The following is a 24,612-nucleotide window of genomic DNA, read 5'->3' as shown; positions in this document are numbered from 1 at the left end:
TGGCTTTTGCCAGGGCAGTGTAAACAGGACTGTAATTATATGTGGAAATAGTGGAAGTGGAAATATGGAAATAGTCTGTTTCAGCATCCTCTTCTTATGCTTTTAAAACTGAATCCCCCCCCAAGGAAAAAATAAAGAGCTCTAAAGATTAACTTTCTGTGGTTTGTATAGGCAGCAAGCAAATTACACAGATTGTCTAAAGCATAGACCAGTAAAATCTAATATCAGACTGTTATTATCTTTATTTATATTGTACCAAGAGCATGATTTATTTTTATAGAGACAGAAAAAAGAAACATTCCTGCCCCAGAATGCTTAGCTTATGACCCTGTTCCTGCAAAATAATCTGGTTGATTGGAACCTAATGCTGATGGTAGCAAGAGGGAGGGAAGGAGAGGTCACTGACTATAACTCCTTCTGCACATAGCTTTCTGTGGGATTGGATTTTGATGACAGAAAATAAGAAATATTATAGCAAAAAGGTAAAATCCTTCTGACATCTCAAGTCTGAATTACTGGGGTAGATTGTATGTGTATCTCTCCACTAAGTCATGTCAGAGGTGGAAGCTTGCACTGCTTGTTAATACTGCTAGCCAGAAATAATGCAAAACATCCGTGCTTCAGAATCTGTGCTGATTTTCAGATTGAATTTAAAGTGTGGCTTTCATCTCTGTAAGTTAAACCTTCCTCTTTCCTTTCACTTTGGAGTGCTGCAGTTGCAATCAGGAGACCCTGCTCAGCTTTGGATCCCTCTGTGCTCAGTATCTGCTGAGGGTTCCAGAAAACACCCAGACACGAGTGCAGAGCTTAGCACTGAGGATTTAGGGCTCTGCTAGGAGCAAGCTACTTTCTTGCACAGTTTTCAGTTAAATTTATGAAGTCTCAGTGATAAATTTCTGGTGATTATTGGAGCCTTGGTGCAGCATGAGGACATTTTGGCTTTTCTGATAGAGGAAAGAAGTTATTTCCTCTCACAGAATGGAGCTGGCCACTAACACATCATACAAAGCCATGTAAATCTGAATGTCACTTTTGGGGTGAGGATTCAAGGGTGAAGTCTCCTCAGACTGTCTGTTTAAAAAGTGCATGTTTAGAAGTGAGCTAGTAAATTCAGCTTTAACTTTATAGTTAATGGAAGTAAATGGGGAATAGTGCTGTGTGATTCACTTTGTCCTAACAGATCCTGTAAGTAGGTCAGGGAACTCACACCCCAGAAGTGCCTATTTTTCTTCATAGGTTACAGCTGGAGCTTAGGGTGTTAAGCTCAGCTGTTGATCCCTATAGTTTATAAATCTGTGGTTAGATAACTTCAACCAAAAAAGCTTTGACTGAGAGGTAATTGCCTGGCCAGAGCATTTAATAATTCGTTGTTGATAAGTAAAGGTTTGCTATATAGTGCTTGGCTCTGTGAGAATAGAAAACATTCTGCATCTCAGAGTTCAAACCACTCAACTCACTTCAGTTTGTGCTCTGTATCTGAGTAATGATAGAGTCCATGGTACATTCTTTACTTTTATAAATATTAAATCTGCAATCCCCCACTTTTTTTTTTCCAATTTTTAAAATTCATATTGTCTTGACAGAGACGGCAGCAGAGTGTGGGGGAGAGCAGAATAGTTACCTGTATAAGACTTGTTTAAATTATCTTTAAACCTGTTTGATAAACTCCTCTGGAAAGCAGTTTTCAGAATTTCATAGAGCTGCAAATAGAGTCATTCAGTCCTGCAAAGAATACATCTGTGGCAGATGATGTACTTTTCCTGTTTGCTTGTGGCCAGTGTAAACTTAGCTTTTGGGCAGTGACCATAGCTTCAGTTTTGAAGCTGTCAACATGAGTATTGGGTAATATATTGACACAGGGCCACAGTGAATTCCTGAGCTTTCCTTGTGAATAAACTGATTTGACTGAAATATTTAATTTTATATTTAGGACCTCTATCTTTGTATTGCTTGGTAAAATATCACGGAGTTGTTGGACTTGTAATTTGATAAATATTAACAAAGATGGCAAGTTTTCAGTTTACTGGGTGAAATTAGATGTTATTTCCAGCTTGCAGGTTGTTAATTTATTATGGGCAATTCACTTCTTTCATCCATGGCTGTGCCAGTACAATGGAAATTGTCCTTGCCCTTCACCCATGATGGTCTATGATTTATCAGTTTCCACACTCATGGAGATTATTGAATGCCATACAGTGAGATTGGGGTTCAGTTCACCAAAGTTTAGGCACATAAAAGTTAGGGCTGTCTTCACAGCTTGTGTTAAAAGAAAGCCACCCGCCTAGAACAACATTTCCAATGTTAAAATAAGCACCCAGGACAAGAAAGATGAATTATCCTCTGAAAGTTCTTGTCTATTGACTACAGAGGGAGCCTTGATGACTGGGTGTCAAATCTGGGGCTAAAATTAGGTGAGAGTAATCCCATTCACAGTACGTGATGCTAAAGAAGTAGCACAGGTTACTGTGCAAAAATTCTCTTGTTTTTCTGGAGAAGTAGCCATGTTCTAGGTCATCCTTTTTTTGGGGAGGGGCTGGGGGTGTTGTGTGTGACTATTTGTGACTATTCTGTCAGAATTCTTTTTTTAACCAGTACTGATGGTGTTTAGTGGGGTTTTAAGAATTGGGTATTCCCTTAAAACCAACCTTTTGTTGTATATCTATTAAGTAGTTCAGATAATAAATAATGTGTTGGTTAGCAACATGTATTGGAGAATAAAGAAACACAGAACACCTTGAAAAGGCTATTTGGGAAGGTTCTCTTAGTATTGAAAAATGGCATTAATTCTAGTGGATTTCCCCTTCAAAATTTAGGGAATTATCAAATGTTATTAGAAATTCAAATGCTTAATAAAGCATTTTTCTGTCTTAGTATCAGCTGCAATGAGCATCAGATTTTATTGTTCAGTTTAATTGATTATGGAAGACGTATGTAACCTGTTAAAGATTTGATTTAGCCTTGCTTGGTCGTTTTTGCAAGTCCAGCTGCTTTGCACAGCAATGTGTTGGTTAAGAAACTGTAGCAAAATTCCAGCCTTACTCTGTAGTAAAAATTCCAGCCTTACTCTGTAGAAACCTGTCTGCTGCGCGTGTTTTAATTCTGCTTATGTCCTCCTCTGTGTTTAATCCAGAAAATGGGGATATGTACATGTGCACAGCTTCACATTTTGGCACCGTGTTTGGTATATTGTGTGCTGTGACTTGTATCGTGCCTGCAGGCCATAGGAAAACGACACAAATTAAATGTGAAATAGAGGGAGACGTAATTTTAAACTTGCATCTTCTAGGGATGCAGTATGGCATCTGAGAGTTGCGACATATTGCAGAAAATTCCCCCTATTTGCCCAACAAGAAGGGGGTGTTTTCAGCTGTGCAGGCTCGGCAGCATCCCTGGCTCTGTGGCTGTGTTTCATTTCAGGCTCTAGCCATGACCACGGCCACGCTCTGTCTCTGCCTCCTCCTTGTTGTGGTCTCTGGCTGCACAGGTCCTGTTCTGCTCTGCCCTCCTCTGTGGCTCTGTAATTATATTTACTTCACACAGACACGCGAGTTCCCTTTTCCCTTTTACATATGTTGTTTTCCTTCGTGCTGAGAAAACTCCACAGCCTGACAGGGCGCTTTTTTTTTCTTTCCCTTTTTTCTTTTTTTTTTTTTTTTTTTAAGCACTCCAAATTCTATCCAGCTTTAAACTCTTATGTTTATAACCCTGAATATCTCTAAAATGTCTTTACCTAAAACACTTTATGGTTTTATTACCAGGTTTATGCCAGTAATAATATTCACATCAGCTTTCTTAGGGATAATCTTTAAGCAGAACCTAGCAAGAAAGGCTTTGAAAACTATCATTCCCAGGAACGCAAATCTGGGAACATGAAACATCGGTTTAATCGCCCTCCCTGACAACTTAACACGACAGATTGAAAAATACAAGCCGATATGGAAGTGGGATCAATGGATTATCAAAGTCCTAAACATCTTTTCTTGGGCGGGGGGAGGAGGGGAGCTCTGGGGTCCGCTGGCATGCGTAAAACACCAAGTTTGCACGGCTTACCCCAGATCCTCTGTGCCTGACTGGCAGCGAAGTTGAGAGGGAGAGAGAGAGATTTACATGAGGGAACTCAGGGGGCTTTGTCACGGCAATTGTATAAAGTGATATACAGTGCAAATCGACTCGAGCATGTCCCTGGATAGCAGGCGGTTTACAGCCTCTTCAAGCAGAGATTACTGCTTTATCTTGTCATACTAAATTAACGTGGCAGCACACTGTTAAACAGTGGTGACCTCTTCATCTGTGGAAATTGCTGCCTAGAGGAGAGATGGTATTTAAGACTCTCTCTCTCTCCCCCTCTCTCTCCTTTTCTCCCCTCCACGCTTTTCTCCATCCTCTTCCCTTCCTCCCTGTCTCCCTCTCTGTATCTTGTCTTTTTTTCTTTCCTTTTTTTTTTTAATTTTTTTTTTTGCTGTAGGGCCCTGAGGCATTTTTGGGTTAGGTTGTAACATTAAAGACAAAAAGAAAGAAAGAAGGGGGAAGGGAGAGGCTTTTAACATCAAGGTGACAACAGCTATGTGTTAATTGGGCCTTTGTTGTTTGATTAATAGCCACTTTGGTGTAGAATATTAAGACAGTTGTTTGGACAACTTTCTAAAAATGACATGTCCTTTCAGTAAACTGGGATTAAGCGATGTTCTCCGGTCTGCACATTTTAACTCCTTATTGTTATTGCATTTAGTCCTAAGCTTGCTGCTCTTTTTTGGAGTGAGTGTTCCATCCTGGCACCATCCTGGGCTGGCATGGACTGCCACAGCTCTCCAGGGGCACTCCAGGGAGCTGCTCTGGGGCTGCTGCTGCTTCTGAGGGTCAAGGTGTGATGGAAATACCTCTGCAGCGTGGTCCATTTTAGCATTGAATAATGCTCTGAGCAGTGCACCCATGTGGGAAAAGAGAAGGAGCCCTTTCATTGGGCTGGCAGTGCGGTGCTGAAGAACAGGAAAATTAAATCCCACGTTCCCGTCTTTTTCAGTAAACTGAGTCAGTTAAGGAGAGGATGACATTTCTTCTTTACACCAGGTTTTCTTTTCTTGGTTTTTCTATTTACTATGCAGTGCTTCACCGTGGGTCCAATCCAAAGCTCTTTGAAGTCACTATAAAGACTGCTTTGTCTTTAATAGGCTTTGGATCCCGGCCCACATGACCTTAGGCAAATTATTGCAAATCAGTGTTATGAAGTGCTTGGAAATTTGCAAGCATACATGTCCAAAGCATTACTTTTTTTTATATACTTTAAAAAATGGTTGGGAGGCCAGGTGAAATCAGGTTGGCCTTGGAGGTATCCATATGTGCTGAAAATGGAAATGTTATGGGTGCAAGTTTGGGCTAAGGAGGCTTTCCCTACCTCCTCCTGTGCTGGCTGGTGAGTGTTTAACAGGTTCTCTTCCTGTGCTCTTGCCAGTGGACAAGAGAAAATGCTTTCACATCCAAAACTCAGCACTGACTCTGGGATGCCATAGGACTTTGCTCACTGCAGTCCTTTGAAGATGGCTGTAGAAATTTAATTATATGAGATGGAAAACGATGATGATCTATCTTGGATTTTTCCCTGCTGGAGACAATTGTTCCTTACTGTGAATTTCTTGAGCTGCCACCTACACAAGGATTGATGCAAAATTCTGTGCGTTTTGTATGTAACATTTTCAGAGGCAAGTTTTTATTCGCTTCCCTGGGATGCCAGCACAGCTTATTTTTGCAGCAGAATATTTGCCATTTCAGATGCAGTGTATCTGTGAACACTGATGTTATCACTGTTTCCTTTGGTTGAATTTTGAAGGCCATTGAGCTAAGCAGTTATACTAGAGATATGGAAAGGGCTGACTTCCTGATTTATTATTTGGGGAAATCAATGTGTTTGATAATTTATGTACAGCTTACAGAGGCCACGTTAGTGGCTCATGAATCGATCAGCAGCCAGCAGAAATGAAAGCTAACGAGCTCGTTTCAATAGCAAGTTGCTCATTAGCAGGTAGGCTCACTGATTTTCAGGGTTTCCAGTTCAAAGTCACATGCTTTTTCCATGTCCTCGGAAGGAGCAGTTCCCTTGCAAAGAACAGGAGCAGAAAAAGAAAGAGTGGCAAGGTTCTGAACATTTTCTCATTGCTTTGACATAAATGTTTACAGTAAATGCTGGGCTGGAGGGGCAGCCATCCAATGGCCTCAGCCTGTGTCCATCACCTTTCTGCCTCTGGAATGGAGTTTACTGGGCAATTAGCAATGGATATGGGAAGAAGAAGGTAGAGGCCTTTCCTGTGTTTCTGCACAGAAATCTCTGCATCAGCAGCACAGCATTTTCAATCCAGATTTCCTCCAGCTCAGAAGCCGTATGTGGGATGCCAGCCAGCAGGCAGGATGTCCTTTCCTCCATTGCCAGCCACCACTGTGACCCATCCTGGTGAGATAACACCAGGCTGTGTCTTCCCCTCTCCTGGTAACATATGAAGTGCTTTGGTGCTTCTGGGAGGTTTTTTTGTGGGTGTACACAAAAACTAGATTGTTTAGCTCAGTTGTTACCCTTCTTGGTAGAGATACCAAGCACTGAAAGAACATGGGAATGAACCCTCTTTGAGGAAATACTCTAAGGGTCAGTACTGAGAAGTTTGGTAGATTTTATGTGCTAAGGCTCATAAACATGCCTGAGAGCAGGGAATTGGTTTTAGCTTTGTGCATTAGCAGAGTATCCTGGTGTCCAGCACTACTGTTTGGTTTTTTTCTTGTGGTAAAGAAGCAAAATAATTTTTAGCCTTTTTGAAAAATAAACCCACTCCTTTAATTACCAAACTTCTGATAAAATGTTCTTGAATCCTTATGTTGCTTGTATATAGAAGTATGAATGTAAAAATATTTAGGTGTATATGTACAAACACATGTATTTCAGCTATCTCCTTTAGACATGAGGAATACCACTCCTAATCAGACTGAAAAATCCCAAAAAACAGTTTCTTGACAAAGTTGCCTGAGGCTCTTGCAAAAGAGGGACTCTCAAAACATATTTTTAAAATATTTTAAAAAAAGACAGATTTTCCGAATCTCAGGAATAGATTTTCAACTGCCTGATTTGGCTTGAAATGAGTTGGCTGAATCAGTTTCTTTTTCTTTTAAGTAAGTCTATAAAGCTTTGATGAATCTGGCTCATTGTTTAGCACTTATCTCATGAGTAAAGCTTGAGAGGTTTGGCTTGAAACTTACCAAATCACATCTTTGGAAAATGGCCCAAGCCTATTGATTTATCTGAAAAAAAAAAAAAAAATCCAGAGCAAAACACAACTAAAAAACCCTGATCCAGCTTAGTGAGTAAGTCCCTTGCAGATCTATAGAGCTCCTACTGAATGAGCACATCCATTTCTCACCATTTGTCAGCCTTGCACTTGATGGAACGTAGGGCTGAGAGGGATTGGGAGAGGTCACCCAGACCCAGCTTCAATCCAGGGATCAGCTCCACCAATGTCATTTCCTTCAGATAATAGTCTGACTTCTTGAAGTTACTCGAGACAGGAGGCTCAGAACCTCCCAGTCTGTCTGGCCCAGGGTGTTGCTGTCTCTGCCTTTAGAAAATAGCTCCTGTGTAATCTTTCCTGCATCAGTTTTCTCTCATTAATTCTTGCCCTAGCCCCTGCAGCAAAAGGAAATACTCTCTTTTCTACAGTAAATGTTTTTGCATTTGAAGAGTGATAGCACGTTCCCTTGTCTCAAAATGTCCTTTCAGTATATGGGACTCTTGTCTCCACCATGTTTTTCTAAAAATTTTTTACGGTTTTGTTGCTTCTCTGGAACTCTGCTTAGAGTAGAATCATTCACATTTTAAGAGCTATGTCTCCTGCTTAAAACCAGATGCTTTTCCATTAAGGACAGTGGTGTCTGCAGCAGGTGCATCTGAGGTGCTGCTGAAAAGCTCTAATCCCAAGTGAAAACATGCTCTGGGTGGCTCAGGCACCATTTCATAAACAATGCTGTGGAGATTTGTTCAATTAACTTGCAGTGAAATCCTCTCTCGTTCATTTTCTGGTGCAAGGAAGGCTTTGTGTGCTGCTCTCTTTTGCTTGGGTACCTGGCAGAGGACAAGTTCTGGAGCTGCCTAGCTTTGCTGGGCCCTGAGTGCAGAGCTCTCAAATAGCAAAATGGATTATAGTGCCTCCTGCACATCCAAGAATTGTCAGTAAAGTCTGAGTACAGAATCTTTCTTAGTGGGAAGAGGAAAAAGAAATGTTGAGTTTCCAAGACAAGGAGTTGGCTAAGGGGAAGTATTTGCAATTTAAGGCATTTAATCTGGAAGTCAATGGGAAAAAATAAACATTAGACCTCAGGATATCAATTTTAGGAGTTGGGTTTAAAAAGTACTCAAGTCCCCTAAACATGATTATTTTAATATGTATAAGGTAAAGTGTGCAGAAGGTTTAAAATCATAATCCATTTCCTTTTATTATCTTTAAGGAATAAACTGTTTGCACTAGCTGAAATAAGGTAACTAATATAATGAGGATTATGATTTTCTGTATGTTATAAATGCAATAAATCCTCTGTTAAAAAGACATTATCAAGTTAATATTTCCCCTTTATTAGATGATATTTGGTAGAAATCGACCTTGATGTCAGTCAGCACTTCTTGTTCTTTTTACTGTGGTTTGGGCTACTTGATAAGAGAAAAGCCTCTTCCCCGTCAAATAATTTTTTTCTCCCTTGTCTAAATGACTTTTTTTTCTCCTTTATCTCTTGATTTTTGCATTTTGGGGTTTTTGCCTCCAGAAAGAAGATCAGAGGCAGCTGAGTGAGCTCTTGTGTTCATGGACTTGATGCATTTTTACAAAGTAGGGAAGTAATCCAGAGGGGAGAGAAGAAACAAGGAAGGTGGTTCATTTGCTGCACAGCACTGCTTTTTCTGGAGCTCTGCTGTAATAACTGCAGCTCCAGGGGTGAACACCTGGGGATTGTTCCCACCTGAGAGAGGCTGGAGATGAGTCCAGGGTGTGGTGCAATAGAGGGGGTGCTGTACTGCCAGAGGAAAACCACTGTGCAAGACAAGATGGCAGTGATGGACAGCATTCCCAGTAGATCATGACAGAATCCTCATGGGGTAGAGCTGCTTTCTCTTCACTCTCCCTCCTGACCCTTTCCGGTACAGGATTTTGAACAAACTTCCCAGTCTTTGGAAGTGCAAAGTGCTTCTTGCAGTCAAAAGTTCAAAGTAGTTGATGGCAGAGGACAGCTGCTGATGAGCAGCTCAACCCCCTGCTTCAGTGCAGAATTTGGGTAGAATGTCACTACAGAAAGATGTTACAGAAATTTTGTGGAGTTCACAACCAGCACGCATCTTGTAATAGAAGAAATAAAGTTCACGTGGTGGTGGCATGATGATGGTCACCTCAGCAAACAGGAATATTGGGAGCAGGTGTCATCCTTGGGCTGTAACCAAAAGTGCAAAAGAGTCAGTGGTGGTTGGGGTGGGGCTGTGCCCAACCATCCCCAATTGGCTCCAGCTGTGCAGCACAGGTGAGCAGCATTAACAGGAACGAGCCATGGAGGGCACAGGGCACACAGGGGCACTGCAGCAGCAGGGCATAAAAGGCTGGGCTGAGGGACAAGGAGGGCAGATCCTGCAGCCTGCTGGAGTGGAAAGGTGTTACTGTGTTTGGGGTGAAGCTTTCTGAAATTGTATGGTGACGCTCTGGGTATGGTGGTTGTCTCAACTGCTACGTGTGCTATGCCAGGTAGGGCCAACTCTTTTGAATTTTCTGCATGCATTTGTGGGGGAAGTCTTTGGAGACTCTTGTAAATACAGAATATTAGCATGTATTATTTTTGAGAAAGAAGGTGGGAAAAAAAACCAAAGAAAACCCCACAAAATGAAAGAAGTGCTGATATTTTGATAAAGCCAATGTGATTTAAGGTGCAGCCCTTGAAAATGGATGGCTGTGTTAAAACTGGCCCGAGGACCTGCCACAGGAATTGTGGTAGGAAATAACTCTTCATCACCAGAAAAAGATCAGTTTGTGCTGTTGCAGTTTCCTTTTTTGCTTCCAGATTTATCAGTTCTCTGTCGGGTAGTCTTTTGAACTGTTCTGATAAATAATTGTACTTGTGAAGGTTAATGGAGTGTCAGTCCCTTATTTACTCTCAAGTCAAATGTAGTGCATGCTAGTCAGAAGTGTAGGTCATGCTGCATGCCCAGCTGACCTTAGTGCTTTAAAGTGTGGTTATAGTCAGATAAATGACTGGAAAAATGACATTAAAGGGTCCTATGTTTTCTGTCTTGCTGTGGCTTTTGAGGTCAAATTTAGTTGCATAAAAATATGATATTTCTATTAATTGCCTATAATGCTATAACTTAACCCAGGGTTTGAAAATATGCTGTGTCTCTTTTTGCTTCACATCATCCCTAGTAATAAACACTTTGTAAATGGTACTTAACCATTTTTTTGATGATATGTCTCCAAAGCAGAGTCCAGTTCTTCTTTTGTAGCTGTATTGACTCTTCCGTGCTGAGGGCAGTTAAAAAGAAATGCTCAATAAAGCAAGCAGATAGACATGACTCAGAAAATACATGGGGAACAGCTGTGTTGAATATGGGTGACAATTTAAAGGCACTGTTCTGTTTATCCCCACACATAGTTGGGCATTCTCCTCTTTCAGAAGCAGAACACAGATACTTTCATCTAAACTTCCACTAATCTGTGTCAAATTAATTCAGCCCTGCAGTCAGAAGAATGACCAGCAATTTCCAAAGGTGTTTGTTGCTGTCTGTTTTCCAGTTTATTCTCCTTAGTATCTTCCCTGGATATTGTGTTTCTTTTCATAGTGCTTAAGCCCTAAAGTAAATTTTAGATTAGCTACCAAGATTTGAGGCATTTCAACAGCTAATTCTGACAGTATTTTGTTTATCACTGTGCATAATCTGAGCTCTTAATTTGCTCTGTTACTTCCAAGGAGGAAGGTTTTACTTTGTATTGAAGTGGATAATAGCTGACACGAAAATAAATAAACACCAGGGCTTGAAACCAAATGTGTTCAGGAAGTGAGACTTCCAGAACAGTTTAGTCTTCTGAAAATGTGATCTCATTGTTCACTGAAAATAACCTGTGGAGTTAAATGTAGTTTGCTCATGAGGATCTCCTGAAACCCTTGTTGAGCTGTTCAGTGTTCTGGCCAGCTCCTGTAGAAAACAAATGTGCTGAAATCTGGAAAAGCGTATTGATGATAAAGATCTTAATGGAAAAAAAGTTGACAAAAACATTGGTGATTTTAGGCAGTCCTCAGAAGTTCTTCATTCAGTCACTGGAAAAATAACTTAGGTAGTTTGGTTTGATTCTGTGGGCCATTCTAATCCCAGGTGTTCTCCCTTGGATGTTTTGGCTGATTTGGATAGCTGTGCTTTCTGTATCACCAGTCTGGATGAGCGTGGGCTGGGTTCAGGCTGGTTCTGAGCTGTTCAAGCTGGATCCAGCCACATCAGACTGGTTCTGACTAGCTCAAACCTGCTTGGACCAGTCTCAACTGGCTGGATACAGTTTAGATCAGATGTTGTGACTTGGTGTCATTGTAGCATCTTTTGACCTTCTCTTTTTGAAAGTTTCTATGAACCTGAAATTGTGAGACTCTCTGTAGTGTTTGATCAACAAATCAAATAAATCAAAGTATATTGAGAAGGGCTTTATATAAATGTGAAAGAGCAGCCTCCAGTAGTGCCGGGGGGCTGTGGGGGAGGACTGGGTGCCTTTCAGGGGGATCATTCTTACATGTCTCACTTTTACCCCCTTGTAACATACAAATAAACCCTCAGCATAGTTCCCCTTTACATGTCATGTGCATGTGATTTTCACTTTTATTTCACGTAATTGAGTCTTTCCATGCAATTTATTTTTCAACTAACTCATCCCCACGTTAATGTACATCTGAAGATTAAAAAACCTGAAATAAAAAAAAATTATGTGACTCTTTTGAGTATGATTCAATATGTATACTGTAAGGGTGGACACTCATGGGCCAGAATAGAAGGGAAGAGGAAAATAAGAAAACTCTTCAAAATGCACTGTAATGTCTTCTAATGTGTACAAATACATATATATATATATATATGCACACACATGCATCCATATATGTATTTATATATATATTTTATATATATTTATATTTATATGTTTTTAATTTATATATATTTATATGAACTGTGACTCAAAACCAAATACCCTGTCTTTGTGTTTGCCCCCTCTCTGTGCTCAAGGTCTATAGGTGCTCAATAGGAGGTTTTTAATTATTTTTCCCTGATTGATGTTGCTGGATTTAATGAATGCATTGCAGAGAACTTTTTGTTAGAAAGCCTCTGTACATCAGCTTAGTGCTGGTGGGCACAGTGGCACCTGGTTGGATCACATCCTGAGACCCAATTTTAATAAATTTTAGAGCAGAAAGAGATTTTGTGAAACCATGCTCTGTTAGTCAAGCAATGCTTCCTCACCATAAAGCAGCCTTACATTCTTTCCAGTCAAAGTGGAGAAAATTGTGCCTTTCTTATTTGGGTTGGGCAATTCTGTGGGTTTTGCAGCATCACTTCGTGATGACTGAAAACTACAGGGAATACTCAGAAATCAGTGATTCAAAGAGGAATTTGGAGAAGAAGGGCTATTTCCAGCAAAAGTTATTCATTCTCTGCTGATGGTGGGTAGTTGGCTGTGCCTGTAGAAGAATTGATGTTCCTTGGGGTTTTTTTGGTTTGTTTGTGAACATGACGTACATCAGTGCACGAAATTAATTGTTGAGGAAAATACGTTGTGCACTTAGTCATCTACAGGAATTTGATTTCTTTAATGAAATGATATAAGAGAATGAGAATGAACTGCTTTAAAGCTAATAAAGATCATTTGTATTACTCAGAATAATTTAGGTAAGTGATGAGAAAGGGGAGGGAAATTAGCATTTCTGTGCAGTTTGCTTACTGTGTAATTCTTAATCAGGAATGTCACAACATCCCTTGATATCATCTTATCACAAAGGTCTCTTCATAGTAGGCAATGTATGCTGCTGACTGCAGTTTACAGAAACAGAAGAAAGAATAACTCATCTGCAGAGTGGGAACAACTGTGAATCTGTCATAAATTAGAATTTATTAGGGTATTTTGCATCACTCAACCACAGTCTGAACTGGTGAGGTCTGTGTACATTTTAAATCTTGTTTAAGCTCTGCTTGGGTGAGCTTTAGAATGGGACTTAAATGGTAAAATGGCATCATGCTGCTCCCTGGAGTAGAACATAATGGCTACACCATTTGAGGTGTAGTGAGAGCCAGAAGAGTGAGCAGGGAGTTGGTTCCTGATAACCCTTGGGTGCTGAGTGTGCTCTGCCTTTCCTGAGCTTTGGAGCCTGGCAAGGCAGCGTGCCATGTCCTGACCTGTCCTGTGTGCAATACCACAAAGGTGTTTTGTGGGGATTGACTAAATTCTGACTAAGCTCTAACCCATATTATGTTTATGTATCAGTGTTACATTGATTGGCTCCTGTCATATTGATTTTTAATAATTATCCTCATCTCTTTGGCATTTTTGATCAAATACTGTCCTTTGAAGGGTGCAAGATCCAAATAAGTTTGATTCCTACTCCGTAAGCATGTTCTGTGGAACTGCCTTTCTGTGAAAAGATTTATTCTCTGTTTATAAGCACAGAATATGGATATTCCTTTTCTTTTTATATCCTGTACAATTCTTCCTCCAAAGGTGAGAAAACTACTTTGGTTTACGCCAGAATTCCAAATTCTGTTTCTCTAAAATTGTGTAACGATTGTAGGTAGGAAAAAAATCAAATTATAAAAGAGAAGAATAGGTGAAATAAATTTTGGAGAGAAAGCAAGTCTGTTAATAACTGTTAAAGAAGATTAAACCAGTTACTGCTTGGCAAAGTGCTGTAACTTTACTTAAGAAATGTAAGAGTTAGTAGTGGACGAAGTAATTGAAGTTTGTGAGGAGCAGGTAGCCGAATAAAGAACTCAGGTAAAAGCAGATCCATCTGTCCCTTGGGCTGGATGATATTCATTGCAAAAATAAATTAGATGAACTTTCTGAATTAAAAGAGTTTCTTTTTTTTTTCATTCCTGTTCTTATGCTGTAGTAAACTCCATTGGACACAGTGAGGCTATTTCTCAAGTTGCTATTCCATGTTAATTAACTTATGTTTTCTGGCCCTTCTTGAAAATGAAAACTTCCAGAAGAAAGAAATAGTGTGATGCTAATCTCTGTGGAGGCAAAGACTGTTTTGATGGTTATCATCTTGTAAGTCTTGTATTTGTTCTTTTGCTTTTTTACATTATAACAAGGTTAAAGTAGATAAACAGATGTGACTTGAGAAGGCTCATGAAAAATACACAACGTGTGTGAAGCAGAACGTGATTATTTAAAAAGTGTAGTGGATTTAGGCACATACCTTTCACAGAACTGATGCCTTGAGAAGGCTGCCCCAGAACAGAGGCTGGACAGAGTTACAGAACAAAGCAGGGATTTATTCAAAGGATCTCCTCCATGGATCCACCTTGCGTAGCACAAGAGCCCAGCCAGGGCTGCACCCAAGATGAACCAAAATGGCCCCAAAATGCATGGCTGGGCACAGAGTCTCTCCCTGGGATCAGTTCTGCTCCATTTGCACCTTGCAGTTCATTGTCCCATTCCAGCTTTAGCCCCTGCAGTCCCACCCTGCTTGTTTTTCTCTCTCCAGCCCACGGGGTTTGTGCTCTTGGGGCTGAGGTTTGGATCATTTGTCCTTGGTGCCCAGCTGGAGCAGGAATTGTTTTGTCTCCCTGCTCTGTGCACAGAGCTCACCATCCCCTGATGTGAAGCTCAGACCCACACACTAAAGCAGCACAGAATGTGAAAAATAGAAAATCTAAACCTGAGGCATCATAACTATTTAATGTGTGGCTTTTCTTTACTTTCCTCTCAGCCTCCCAGCCAAAAGGATGGAGTGAAATCATCTGCCTGGTACAAGTTTTTGTAGGCTACCAAGATGAAGTAATCTGCCATCCCTTTCCATCTGCAGGGAACTGAAGTGTGAAAGCTGGGAGCAGTCCAGGAGCCACTGCTGGCCCATGGCATTCCTTTTATCCCGAGTTCTGTGCAGATAGTCCTCTCCCCTCCTTCCAAGGAATTAGCACAGACAATGGGTTTGTTTCACAGTAACAAAGCTGGTGATCAAACTGGCTTTGACACTCAACATAGGTTTTATTACACTCACAAGCCAGAGTTGTTGTATCTGGTTAGTAAGCTTGTATTTTTACAAAGATAATCGTTTTATACTGCATGATTTCCAAACTATTAGAAGGATTTAATGTATGCTGAAGCCTCTACCAAGCTGTTTTGATAAGCAGTCTTATTTTTTGTTTAGCAAGGTCTTACGGGCGATCTTTAGTCCCTCAGGGAAGAGCTCATAAAAGTCTTAAAAGTGCTTTTGCAGAGCTTTATTTATTATTTTTAAGCATGAAGATTACTAGCACAAAGATAACAAGGCTCTTGTAGTACAACATGTTCTTTGTTTTTGCAGGTTATAGCTAACATATTAGGAGTTCTCAGAATGCCAGTTTTGTTTGTTAAGTGTTTTGAGAGCAAATAGATGTAATCCTGTATTGCGTTATTTTCTTGAAATGACTTTAGCCAGAGGAAGAGGCAGTAGGAGAGATCTGGTCTGAGTAGGGGTGTCAGGAATCATGGCACTAACCACATTTACTCATTACAAGGTAGTTCTTACAATTTTACTGTATTTAATATCTAAGGATTTGCAAATTACTTTTATATATGGGGAACACTTCATTGCAAGAAATGGGACGAAGAGGTGGGCTAAGAATAAAACCACAGTATAGACCACAGAAGAAAATAATTTTTAAAAATCCCATGCTTGGGATTCAATATAAAGAAGTTCTAAAATTTCACTCACAACTTTTTCTCATATATTTTTACTACAAACAGATCCACAGTTTGTGTATAATTCTTTGCTTTTTAATAAATCAAGTAGAAATGATGGGATAAGCAGTAAGAAATACTGAACTTGTGCTGTATGTTTGGGGATGGGCTGGAATGCAGAACAGCCAGAGGAGAAATGTTTGTTTTAAGGCATCAGTTATCAGATTGTGCTCTGTGCTGGAGATAGGCTGATAATGGTCTGGTCTGGTGAAGAGGCACTCGGAGTCACCCGTCCTGGTTCCACCTATTTATTTTCAGACACTTAAAATAAAGTCAGTGAGAATCAACTGAATATGTGTGTTATTGTACATTTTCAGAAATCCCACTAGGCACCTCCTTCTATCTGTAGATACTTAAATCCTTGAAAAATCTGTTCCTATGCTCTCTAAATCTCAGAGGATAAAGTTAGAAATCAGTGCAAAACAGATTATAAGTTATTCCTTTTGTGTCAGTGCGACCAAGCAGTTTCTTGCAGGTCACCTCTAAACCTTGTAAATGTTTGAGATTTTCTCTTGCTCGTGCAGTTGTGGCAGTCTGAGTATTGTGGTGTTTGGAAAAAATCAAGGTGCATTTCAGTGTTCCTGTCAGATATTGTGGGGTGGCACTTGATATATGAGAGAATTCCCAATTTCCGGTTTCAGGTGATTGGGCTGTGGTGCCCCACGGAGTAATGTAAGAGTAATATAAGGGCTGAGTATTTATGGCATCAATAAAAAGGAAAACACAACCACTGTGGGGCTTTTAGCCAATAATCTCTAGGCTTTTTATATCAATTATATAAAATGCCTCAAGCTGCAGGAACTATTCATTAATATCTCAGTTTACATATGGAGGAAAAAGGTAAAAGAAAGGAAAGTGTCTGATGCAGCAGTTCCTATGGCAGATGGTTGTCTTTTTGAGCTTTGAACCATTTTCAGCCAGGTTCAGGGACACCAAGCACTGGAAATAGCTGTTAGTCTTCCCGCTGAACTCTCTGCCCAGTGTATGTTCTGCTTCATCAAGAAGAGGTTGTTGATTAGATACAGCACTTCATGTCAAATAAATACAGGCTGAAGGACAAGAGCTAGTAGTGATTGCTAAAAATAAGTTATATTCCATACAAAAGTGAAATTTTAACATTTTAGAGGGAGCACAAGATGTCATCCGGATTGTATAAGTCTTGGAGTTCCAAATGCATTGTGTCAGTAAAGCCAAATCAGTATTTGACTTGAATGTATTTCCCTTGATGGTGGTAGCATGGTCACAGTAAAAAGAAGCCAAAAAACTGCCCCTCTGTTCACTGTGTTTAGTTCACCTAATTCAGGTAAAAGTTCTCTGCCACCATGGCCTCTTCAGCTGACTCTTCTGATCCATTCCCTTCCTTCCTCACTCTCTGTTGTGTTTGATTTCCTTGTCATCATTAAAGCCACAGTCCTAGGATAAGAAATAATAGGAATAAGGACAGTGGTTTCTTTTCATGGATCTGATTGCAGACCCATAACGTTTGAGTCTTCATGATGACCTTAACTCTTTTATCCCTGTTTGGGTTGTGTGTCAGTTCTCACTTCCTAACAGTGTATTTATCCTCTTCCACCTGATTTTCCCTTCTGTGACCTTCTGTAGTCTCCTGGTTGCTTATGGTGTCCTCCACTGTTTCCTTTTCGATCTCCTTGGGATCATTCCTCTCCACCACCGATGAGCAACTTTACTGCATGGAGGAGGCTTACAGACCAAAGACTATTTAAATACAAGAGAGAAGGAAGGAAATTCCTACACGTGAAAAGCACAGTGTCCTCTGGGAAGCCTGATGGAATATGGGTTTGTTTCACCTTCCTGAAGGTACCAGGTTGATATATATAAATATATATAAATACAGCCCTCATTAACCAGGGGGTGTGGTGATCCCTGCTCTGAAGCCCCTGTGACACAGCCTGTAGAAGAGGACAGTTCTCCACTTAAGTGATTTGAAAATAGGATTTCCATTGAAAGACAATGGTACTTAAGCTCCTGAAGTAAGTTAATTGCATTAATTGAGGCAAAGATTGTAAATGGAAGGTTAAGCAAAAATTGAAGATTGTTCTTGCTTTGTGAATATTGTGTGTCTGATTTGTTTCTTTTAAACATTAACAAATACTGGAAATGTCAAGTTGAGTTTTCTTGTAATTGCTGGTGGGCCTCCTGTGGGCAATGGAAATGTTTCTACAGCTTCCAGATTTTCTCTTGAAGTAGCTGTGCTGTTCAATCTTACACATAGATACTCATTTCCTAAAATATTGTTGGGGAAAGTAAATTTTAAAAAATAGAAAACGGTACTGAATTGCTGGAGAATCATTTGTCTTCAGAAGAGTGAAATATTCTGTCTTCTGATTATCTCTTATGTCATACTGTTATCAGCTTCCTGGTCACTATGGAGACTATAAAATAGATAGGCCTACATGTGTCATGTAGAAAGCAGAGAAAAAAACCCTGCCTTTGGTCTTCTTTGCACATTCTGAAAGAGTAAAGCATGGGCAAAATTCCAGCTTTTGAAAAAAAAGAACCTTTTTGGTTGCTTTTAGGATCACAGGCTTCTTAAAATCAGACAATGTCTGTGCTTGTTTTAAAGGCACAAGTATTTTATTCCAGGTGTTTTTGGCTGCAAAACCAGCAGCTTGATTCTCATGATATATATTTTTTTTTCCCCTGCAGATGCAGACTTCATGCATACCATATGGTGGTAATTAACAGTTTCAGACTTACTTCTCAGTTTTCTTCTGCTTCGATTCTTGGTTGGTTTGGGACAAAATTTTAATGTCACAGAAGCGGAGTGTCTGAGTTTAATTGCAGACAGGAATAATGTGCATCTCTAGATGAGGAAGGAGAAGATGAGATCTATTTAGAGCACTAAGAGATATTTTGGAGATCTCACCGAGTACAACCTGTTTCTTTTCATTAAGCCTTTAAATGTTCCTCTGTAGAACTGAAATATGCCTCCCCTGGACCCTGGAAACAGAGGGAGACAATTTGAAAGATACAGCTGGAATGAAGAGTTTCTTTTAACAGCAGAATGTTTGCACTTTTTATGAGAGCAAGGGTAACATTGTGTAATCTTTAAAAAAGATATTGCTCAGTGAGGACAAGTCCATTGTCCAGTGACATGACTTTTCCTGTCAATCACAAAGGTGACAAGGGGGCTAGATTAAGTAAAGCTTGCCCAAGATTAACAAAGGAAGATTATTGACCTCATCCTGAAAGGGCAGAAGCCTGTTTTATCATTAAACCTTGGAAGAGGTATTTCCTCCATAGGTGGAAAGCTGTTTGGCAATATCCAGGCAACTTTCTTGTAAATGAGCAGGTCTTCCTGTGGATTCTAGCTTGGAACAGGAGCAGAAGACACGGAACGTGGGCTGCTGCATTTTGTGCTTGGGAGGGAGAGAAGGGGCTGGAGTGTTTGCTTCAGCAGGATCTGTGCAGTCCTTGTCTGCCTTTCTGAAGGGGGAAATCGAGAAGCAGCAGCCTCAGGTGTTTGGTGAGTACCATCCCAGCCCAGGGCTGCAGGAGATGTAGGGCCAGCACCCATCAGCAGAGCAATTGGCAGTGCAGGTGAGCAGCAGGGCCCCGTGCACCAAGCAGCTGCTGCCTGCATCAAACTGCCACCAGGATTAGCAGTGCCAGAGGCTGGAATGTAATCAAACTTGAGCAGGTGAAATGGTTATGCAGCTGGGAGAGGCTGTTCTCCAGGAAAAGTCTTTGTCCTCGGCTCTGCTGGCTCAGAGATGGGTCCTGTGTGTGGCTTGATGGACTTAATTGTACAATGTCAGTGGTAGATACTGATGTTTCTTAATTCCACTTTACAGTGCTGTTGCTGTTCTCTCAGTGAAACTGGAGGAAGTCATGTCAATTTGCCCTTTTAAAAAAACAACCTGGTAAATCTCACTTGTTGGGGGGGAACTTCTTCTCAGGGGATTGATTTTTGAACTGTTGCTGACATGTCTTTCTTGCCCATTAAGTATTTCTCTGAGTGTTTTCAGGGGGACAGTTAAACTTCTGAATGCAATATCAGAGGATTTTCTTCACTCAGAGTTTTTTGGCTTTATTTAGCCATTGACACGAGCAGGTTTTATATGGTGGAAGTGTCCTTTATTTTTACGTGCTAGCAGTAAAAATCCAGACCCACTGAGAGCTTTTTCACATCTCCAAGTAATGGCATAAAAAAGAACAAAATAAGAGAGAGGGACATGAAGTGAAAGCAAGGTAACTGATGTACATTTTATTTTGTTGTTGTGAATGGCAGAGTAAAAGGGATCCTGGGCTGTGGGGCAGCAGGTTCTGGAGCTGTGTGCTGGAGGACTCCTGCTGAAGTGTCCCCAGCAGCAGAAGCTGGGCTGAGCTCTCCTCCACAGCACAGAGAGCAGAGGATTCCTCTTGGATTGCGAATCACGCAATGGATGTGTGATTGCCACAGATCTTTCTGAATGAATAATTCACTGGTGTACTGTAATTTAGCCCACTGAGATGTGATTGCAGCTGTTCCCCTACTGTATATGTGTTTTGATTGAGGCTTAAATCCCACAAGTGTATAAATAGCCATGTATGTGATATGCAAACACTGCGTACATGCACACCTAACCAAGAGCTCCAGAGAAACTTTTTGCAGGGGGGTGGTTTCTTGATTGTATATTTCAGTATCTAATTTATCTTTTAAAAAAATCCTGTAGAACACTTCCCTTTCCTTTCTCAGCCAGCTGTGAAGTCTGTGGTATTATAAATGCTTTTAGCCAGCGTTGTAGTCACAGAGTATCTCTGTTATTAATGAATTTATCATTCCAAGACCTTTCTAATATAAGAGATTACTTGTGCCTGCTTTACAGGTAGGAAACTGAAATGCAGGGAAAAAAAGTTTTATTTTCTATGGTTTCACAATGCATTTGAAAGAACTAGGAATTGAGTATTCAGTCCTTCATGGAGCTTTGTTCACAGACTACTGCCTTGTCCCCCTCACAATTCCTTTTCCCCAGAAAGCAAGGCAAAGTTTTAAAAATACTTGTGAGCTTCATTTGAAAACCAAGCAATTTGTGATTCTTAAAACCATATTATATTACTTTACACAGTCATTCAATCCTTGTCTTCTTGTGCTTCTTCTCTTATAACAACCTGGTTTTATATGAGAATATATTTGTAGATACAAAACCCCACTTGCATGTACCTCAAATGTGCATGGAAACTGCAGTGGTGAGACCTGAGGTTTAGGCAGCTTTTACAAATACTTCATGTATTTGTAAAATACACAAAGTATTTGTAATACACAATGTGTGACACACAGAAACAGGAGTGAAAGTCTTTGGGACCTGCTTTGGATTAAAACAAGAAACTATTTCTTGGTAAATGAAGAAACACATTGTTCTGTTCATGACTGGTGGCATAGGTAGATTTAAGAACTGTAACTAAGGATGATGATATTTGGCTTATCTGTCTCAAAGTGTGAATAAGAAAGCAGCTTTCAAGATATTTCCTCTTTTAGCCTCGTGTGTAGGAAAAAAAATTGCCACTTGGTGATAATGGTTTTGAATTTTAGATAAAGTCTGAAATGATGCTGAAGTTAACCATTTTTCTTGTTTAGATTGGTGTTAAAAAATCAGTTTGCTCAAGTCTATAGGTGAAAAAAACTGCATTTGGCTTCAGCTAAGTTTTGAAGTCCGGTGTTAGCAAGTAGGAATTTTTCAAGTGCAGAACAAAAATGGAGGGAGTTGGAAAGGAAAAAAAAGGAGCATTTCTGTTGATTGGAGTTGGAAAATTTTTTAGGGCTTGGTCAAAAGCTCATTGACGTCAGTAGAAAGTCTCTCATTAACATCACTGGGTTTGGTTTTTGGGGCATATGATGGCCCAGATTGTAATCTCAGTTAAATCCGATTCTGTTAGGGAATTTATTCACTACTATAACACATTCAAGCTGCTCCAAACTGTTTGCATTAAAAGTTTTCTTAACCATAGGTAATCTTTTTGCCACAACAAAGTAGCTTGTGAAAACAAATCTATTTTCTTTATTGCGTATTTTCCATGTAGCTTTACTCAGATTTTATTTAAATAATTTGTAGCAACTTAGGTTCTTTTATAAAAGTGGGGTTTTTTTCTGAAATACTGTGATTTATTAGAGCAGACATCAAAATTACTCCAAAAAATATAAAATTATAACAAAAATCACTAAACAGAGTGTGTGTACATATTTATAGGCATGTAGCATCTTCATACCCTCTGAAATGAAGTGCAGAAATGAAAACAATTAAAAAATTAAGACTTTTTCAGCCAAGTCTGTAACTCATATAACATGATGATCCAGTGGCTTATTTAAAAAACAATATTCATTAAACAGTTACAGTACAAAAACAGGATAGTGAAAAAAAAAAACTGGGAAAGGACATAAACATAAAAACTACTCATGTTTGCAGCATTATATTTTTGCCAGTTTATTACTCTGCTGCTATCTTTGTTTGGAGATGTTGACCTGAGTTTTTCAGGTACAGATGGCATATATCAGCAGAGGGAAAAATGGGTTTGGGAGCTGTGTACAGAAGGCTAGGGTACCACAGACATGAAAGGAGGAGGAATTGTGCAGAGAACGTTGCTTTAAGCTGGAGGAGATGTGGAGGAGAAGGCTCCTGTGTTAATGAAGGCAGGTTTGAAGATGCTGGAGCCAGTTTTGCTTTCCATTAAAATTAATGAGTAGAGCTGTGTGGACTCTCACGTGAGGAGGGTTGTGTGCACGTTCCAGGAAGTCACTGAGTTTTGCCATTGTGCTGCCAGGGAAAGTCATTAGGACCACCTTTGTAAAAAATACTGTTTCTACCAGAAATGAAGGTTTAAGACAGAAGAGAATAGAATTAGGAAACAGAAAGCAATTGCTTCATCCTTTATAGATGGGAGAACTGCTTGAACTGTGAGTAAAAATATGGCATATGGTGAAGGATATTTAATGTTTAGTTGCTATTTTATTTCCTAAAACAACTAGCCAATCAAGGCATTAAGTACTTTATAAAGTCAGGAAATTAATGGTCCTTGTAAAAATTGAAGGTTTTTTTAGAAAGAGAGCTGTAAAAGAACAAACAATTACAGGTAATCAATACCATTGTTATTAGGAAACCTATGAGAACAACACTTCTTCTCAATTAGGGAAAAACTGTATTTTATGTTTCTCTCTTGCAAGCTGATCTTTGTTCGCTCCAGCCTGTAATCTTGGTTTATGCTTTATGGATAGGCTTTGTTCTGGCTGTTTTTGAAACATTGCTTGCCTTTTTTAAAGGTTTCAACAGAAGAACAAATAGCAATGAACTCAAAGAACAAAGGACCGTTCTTCCTTTCTTTCCTCCGATCCCCCCCCCCCCCCATTTCTTCAAGAAAAGCAAGGAACGTTTCATCTTGTTTTTTTCTCCCCTTTCAGGAAGTTGATGGCAATAAAGTGATGTCTTCGTTTGCCCCGCACAACTCATCTACCTCACCCCTGAAGGCAGAAGAAGGTGGGCGCCAGGGCGGGGAGTCCCTGTCCAGCGCGGCGCTGGGCACCCCCGAGCGCCGCAAGGGCAGCCTGGCAGATGTCGTGGACACCCTCAAGCAAAGGAAAATGGAAGAGCTCATCAAAAACGAGCCAGAAGGTAAGGCCTGGGAAGCTGGCCAAAATTTCCTGTGTTCTTTTCTTTCCTCCAGATCCTTTGGATTGCATATAGTTTTTAATCGTGCCGTTTTTCTGCGCTGCTTGCTTTTCCGTGCCAGCAGAATTAAAGATCTTACAGTTCTTTTCTGCAGTAGAGGTAAATTTTATCAGTGTCCCATCACAGCTAATGTTTTTAGCTTTTCCCAAAAAGAGAGTTTAGTGGTCTTTTTGTTAGAGTGGCAACCTCCTCAGTATGCCTGCAGTAAGCCAATTTTAATCACCTGGGAGCTTTTACACCACTACTCCCCTCTCCCCATGTCTAGAACTAAAAGAAGTATTATTTATCATCAATGTCAGTGGTTTTCTGAAATGATCTAGTGTGCAGGTCATTGTTTGAAAGGTAAGAAGGTAAACTGGGAGTTAGTGAAAGCTTTTGTGTGGGACACATCGTGGTCTGTTTTATGTGTAGTGCAGGTACTGTACAGGCAGGTAATGCAGGTGTTCTCTGCATTATATGTGGGCAAAAACATCATGCACTGTCCTTTCTGGAGAATGGGTTTTTTGAGGGTCTTTTTGAGACCCTCTCTCCAGCTGGTGGTCATAGGACTTGTGTTCTGTGGGACTCGTGCTCTGGGACTAAGACCAGAGATGAGGATTTTTATTTTTTGCCTGTTTGAGGCAGAGCCCCAACCCTGACTGGAAGATGAAGCTCTCATTGTGCTCTCTTTAGGTATCTGTATGTTTATTTACAGCTGCATTTTTGGGGCACTGTGAGCCAGCTGTGAGAGCATACTGAGCCTTGTTTCCTAGGGTGCAGTGAGGAGTGTCTATTTTCATTTACACTCACCTATCCTGTAACAGAAATCTACTCCAAATGTTCAATAGCAGGGCTCTCAGGGCCCACCTCAGTGCTGAAGCATGAAGTGACAGCACCTACAAGAAAATTTCAGGACAATTTCCTGCATACTGGGATGGAAGCATGGACACAAACATGCTGGCACATACAGGAGCATGGCAGGGTTGTAAATGAGG

The 24,612-nt window shown here is 40.2% G+C and overlaps 1 protein-coding gene across 24 annotated transcripts in view; it reads left to right on the top strand.

Moving 5' to 3' along the window:
* The window catches only part of SOX5 (SRY-box transcription factor 5), a 608,636-nt gene that overhangs the window by 374,082 nt on the left and 209,942 nt on the right, over nt 1-24,612 (top strand). For all 24 annotated transcript variants that reach the window (XR_011677034.1, XR_011677035.1, XM_071417998.1 and 21 more), the window contains one exon: nt 23,371-23,581. Coding sequence is in view for 22 of the 24 variants with exons in the window: in XM_071417998.1 (XP_071274099.1) it covers nt 23,371-23,581 (211 nt within the window). In the remaining 2 variants the exon portion in view is untranslated. The remainder of the gene's footprint in view (nt 1-23,370; nt 23,582-24,612) is intronic.

The sequence above is a fragment of the Agelaius tricolor genome, unplaced genomic scaffold (assembly GCF_023055355.1).
Source record: "Agelaius tricolor isolate 1412-34295 unplaced genomic scaffold, bAgeTri1.0.p SCAF_72, whole genome shotgun sequence".
Taxonomy (NCBI): Eukaryota; Metazoa; Chordata; class Aves; order Passeriformes; family Icteridae; genus Agelaius; species Agelaius tricolor.
This window is presented reverse-complemented; position numbering and strand designations above follow the sequence as displayed.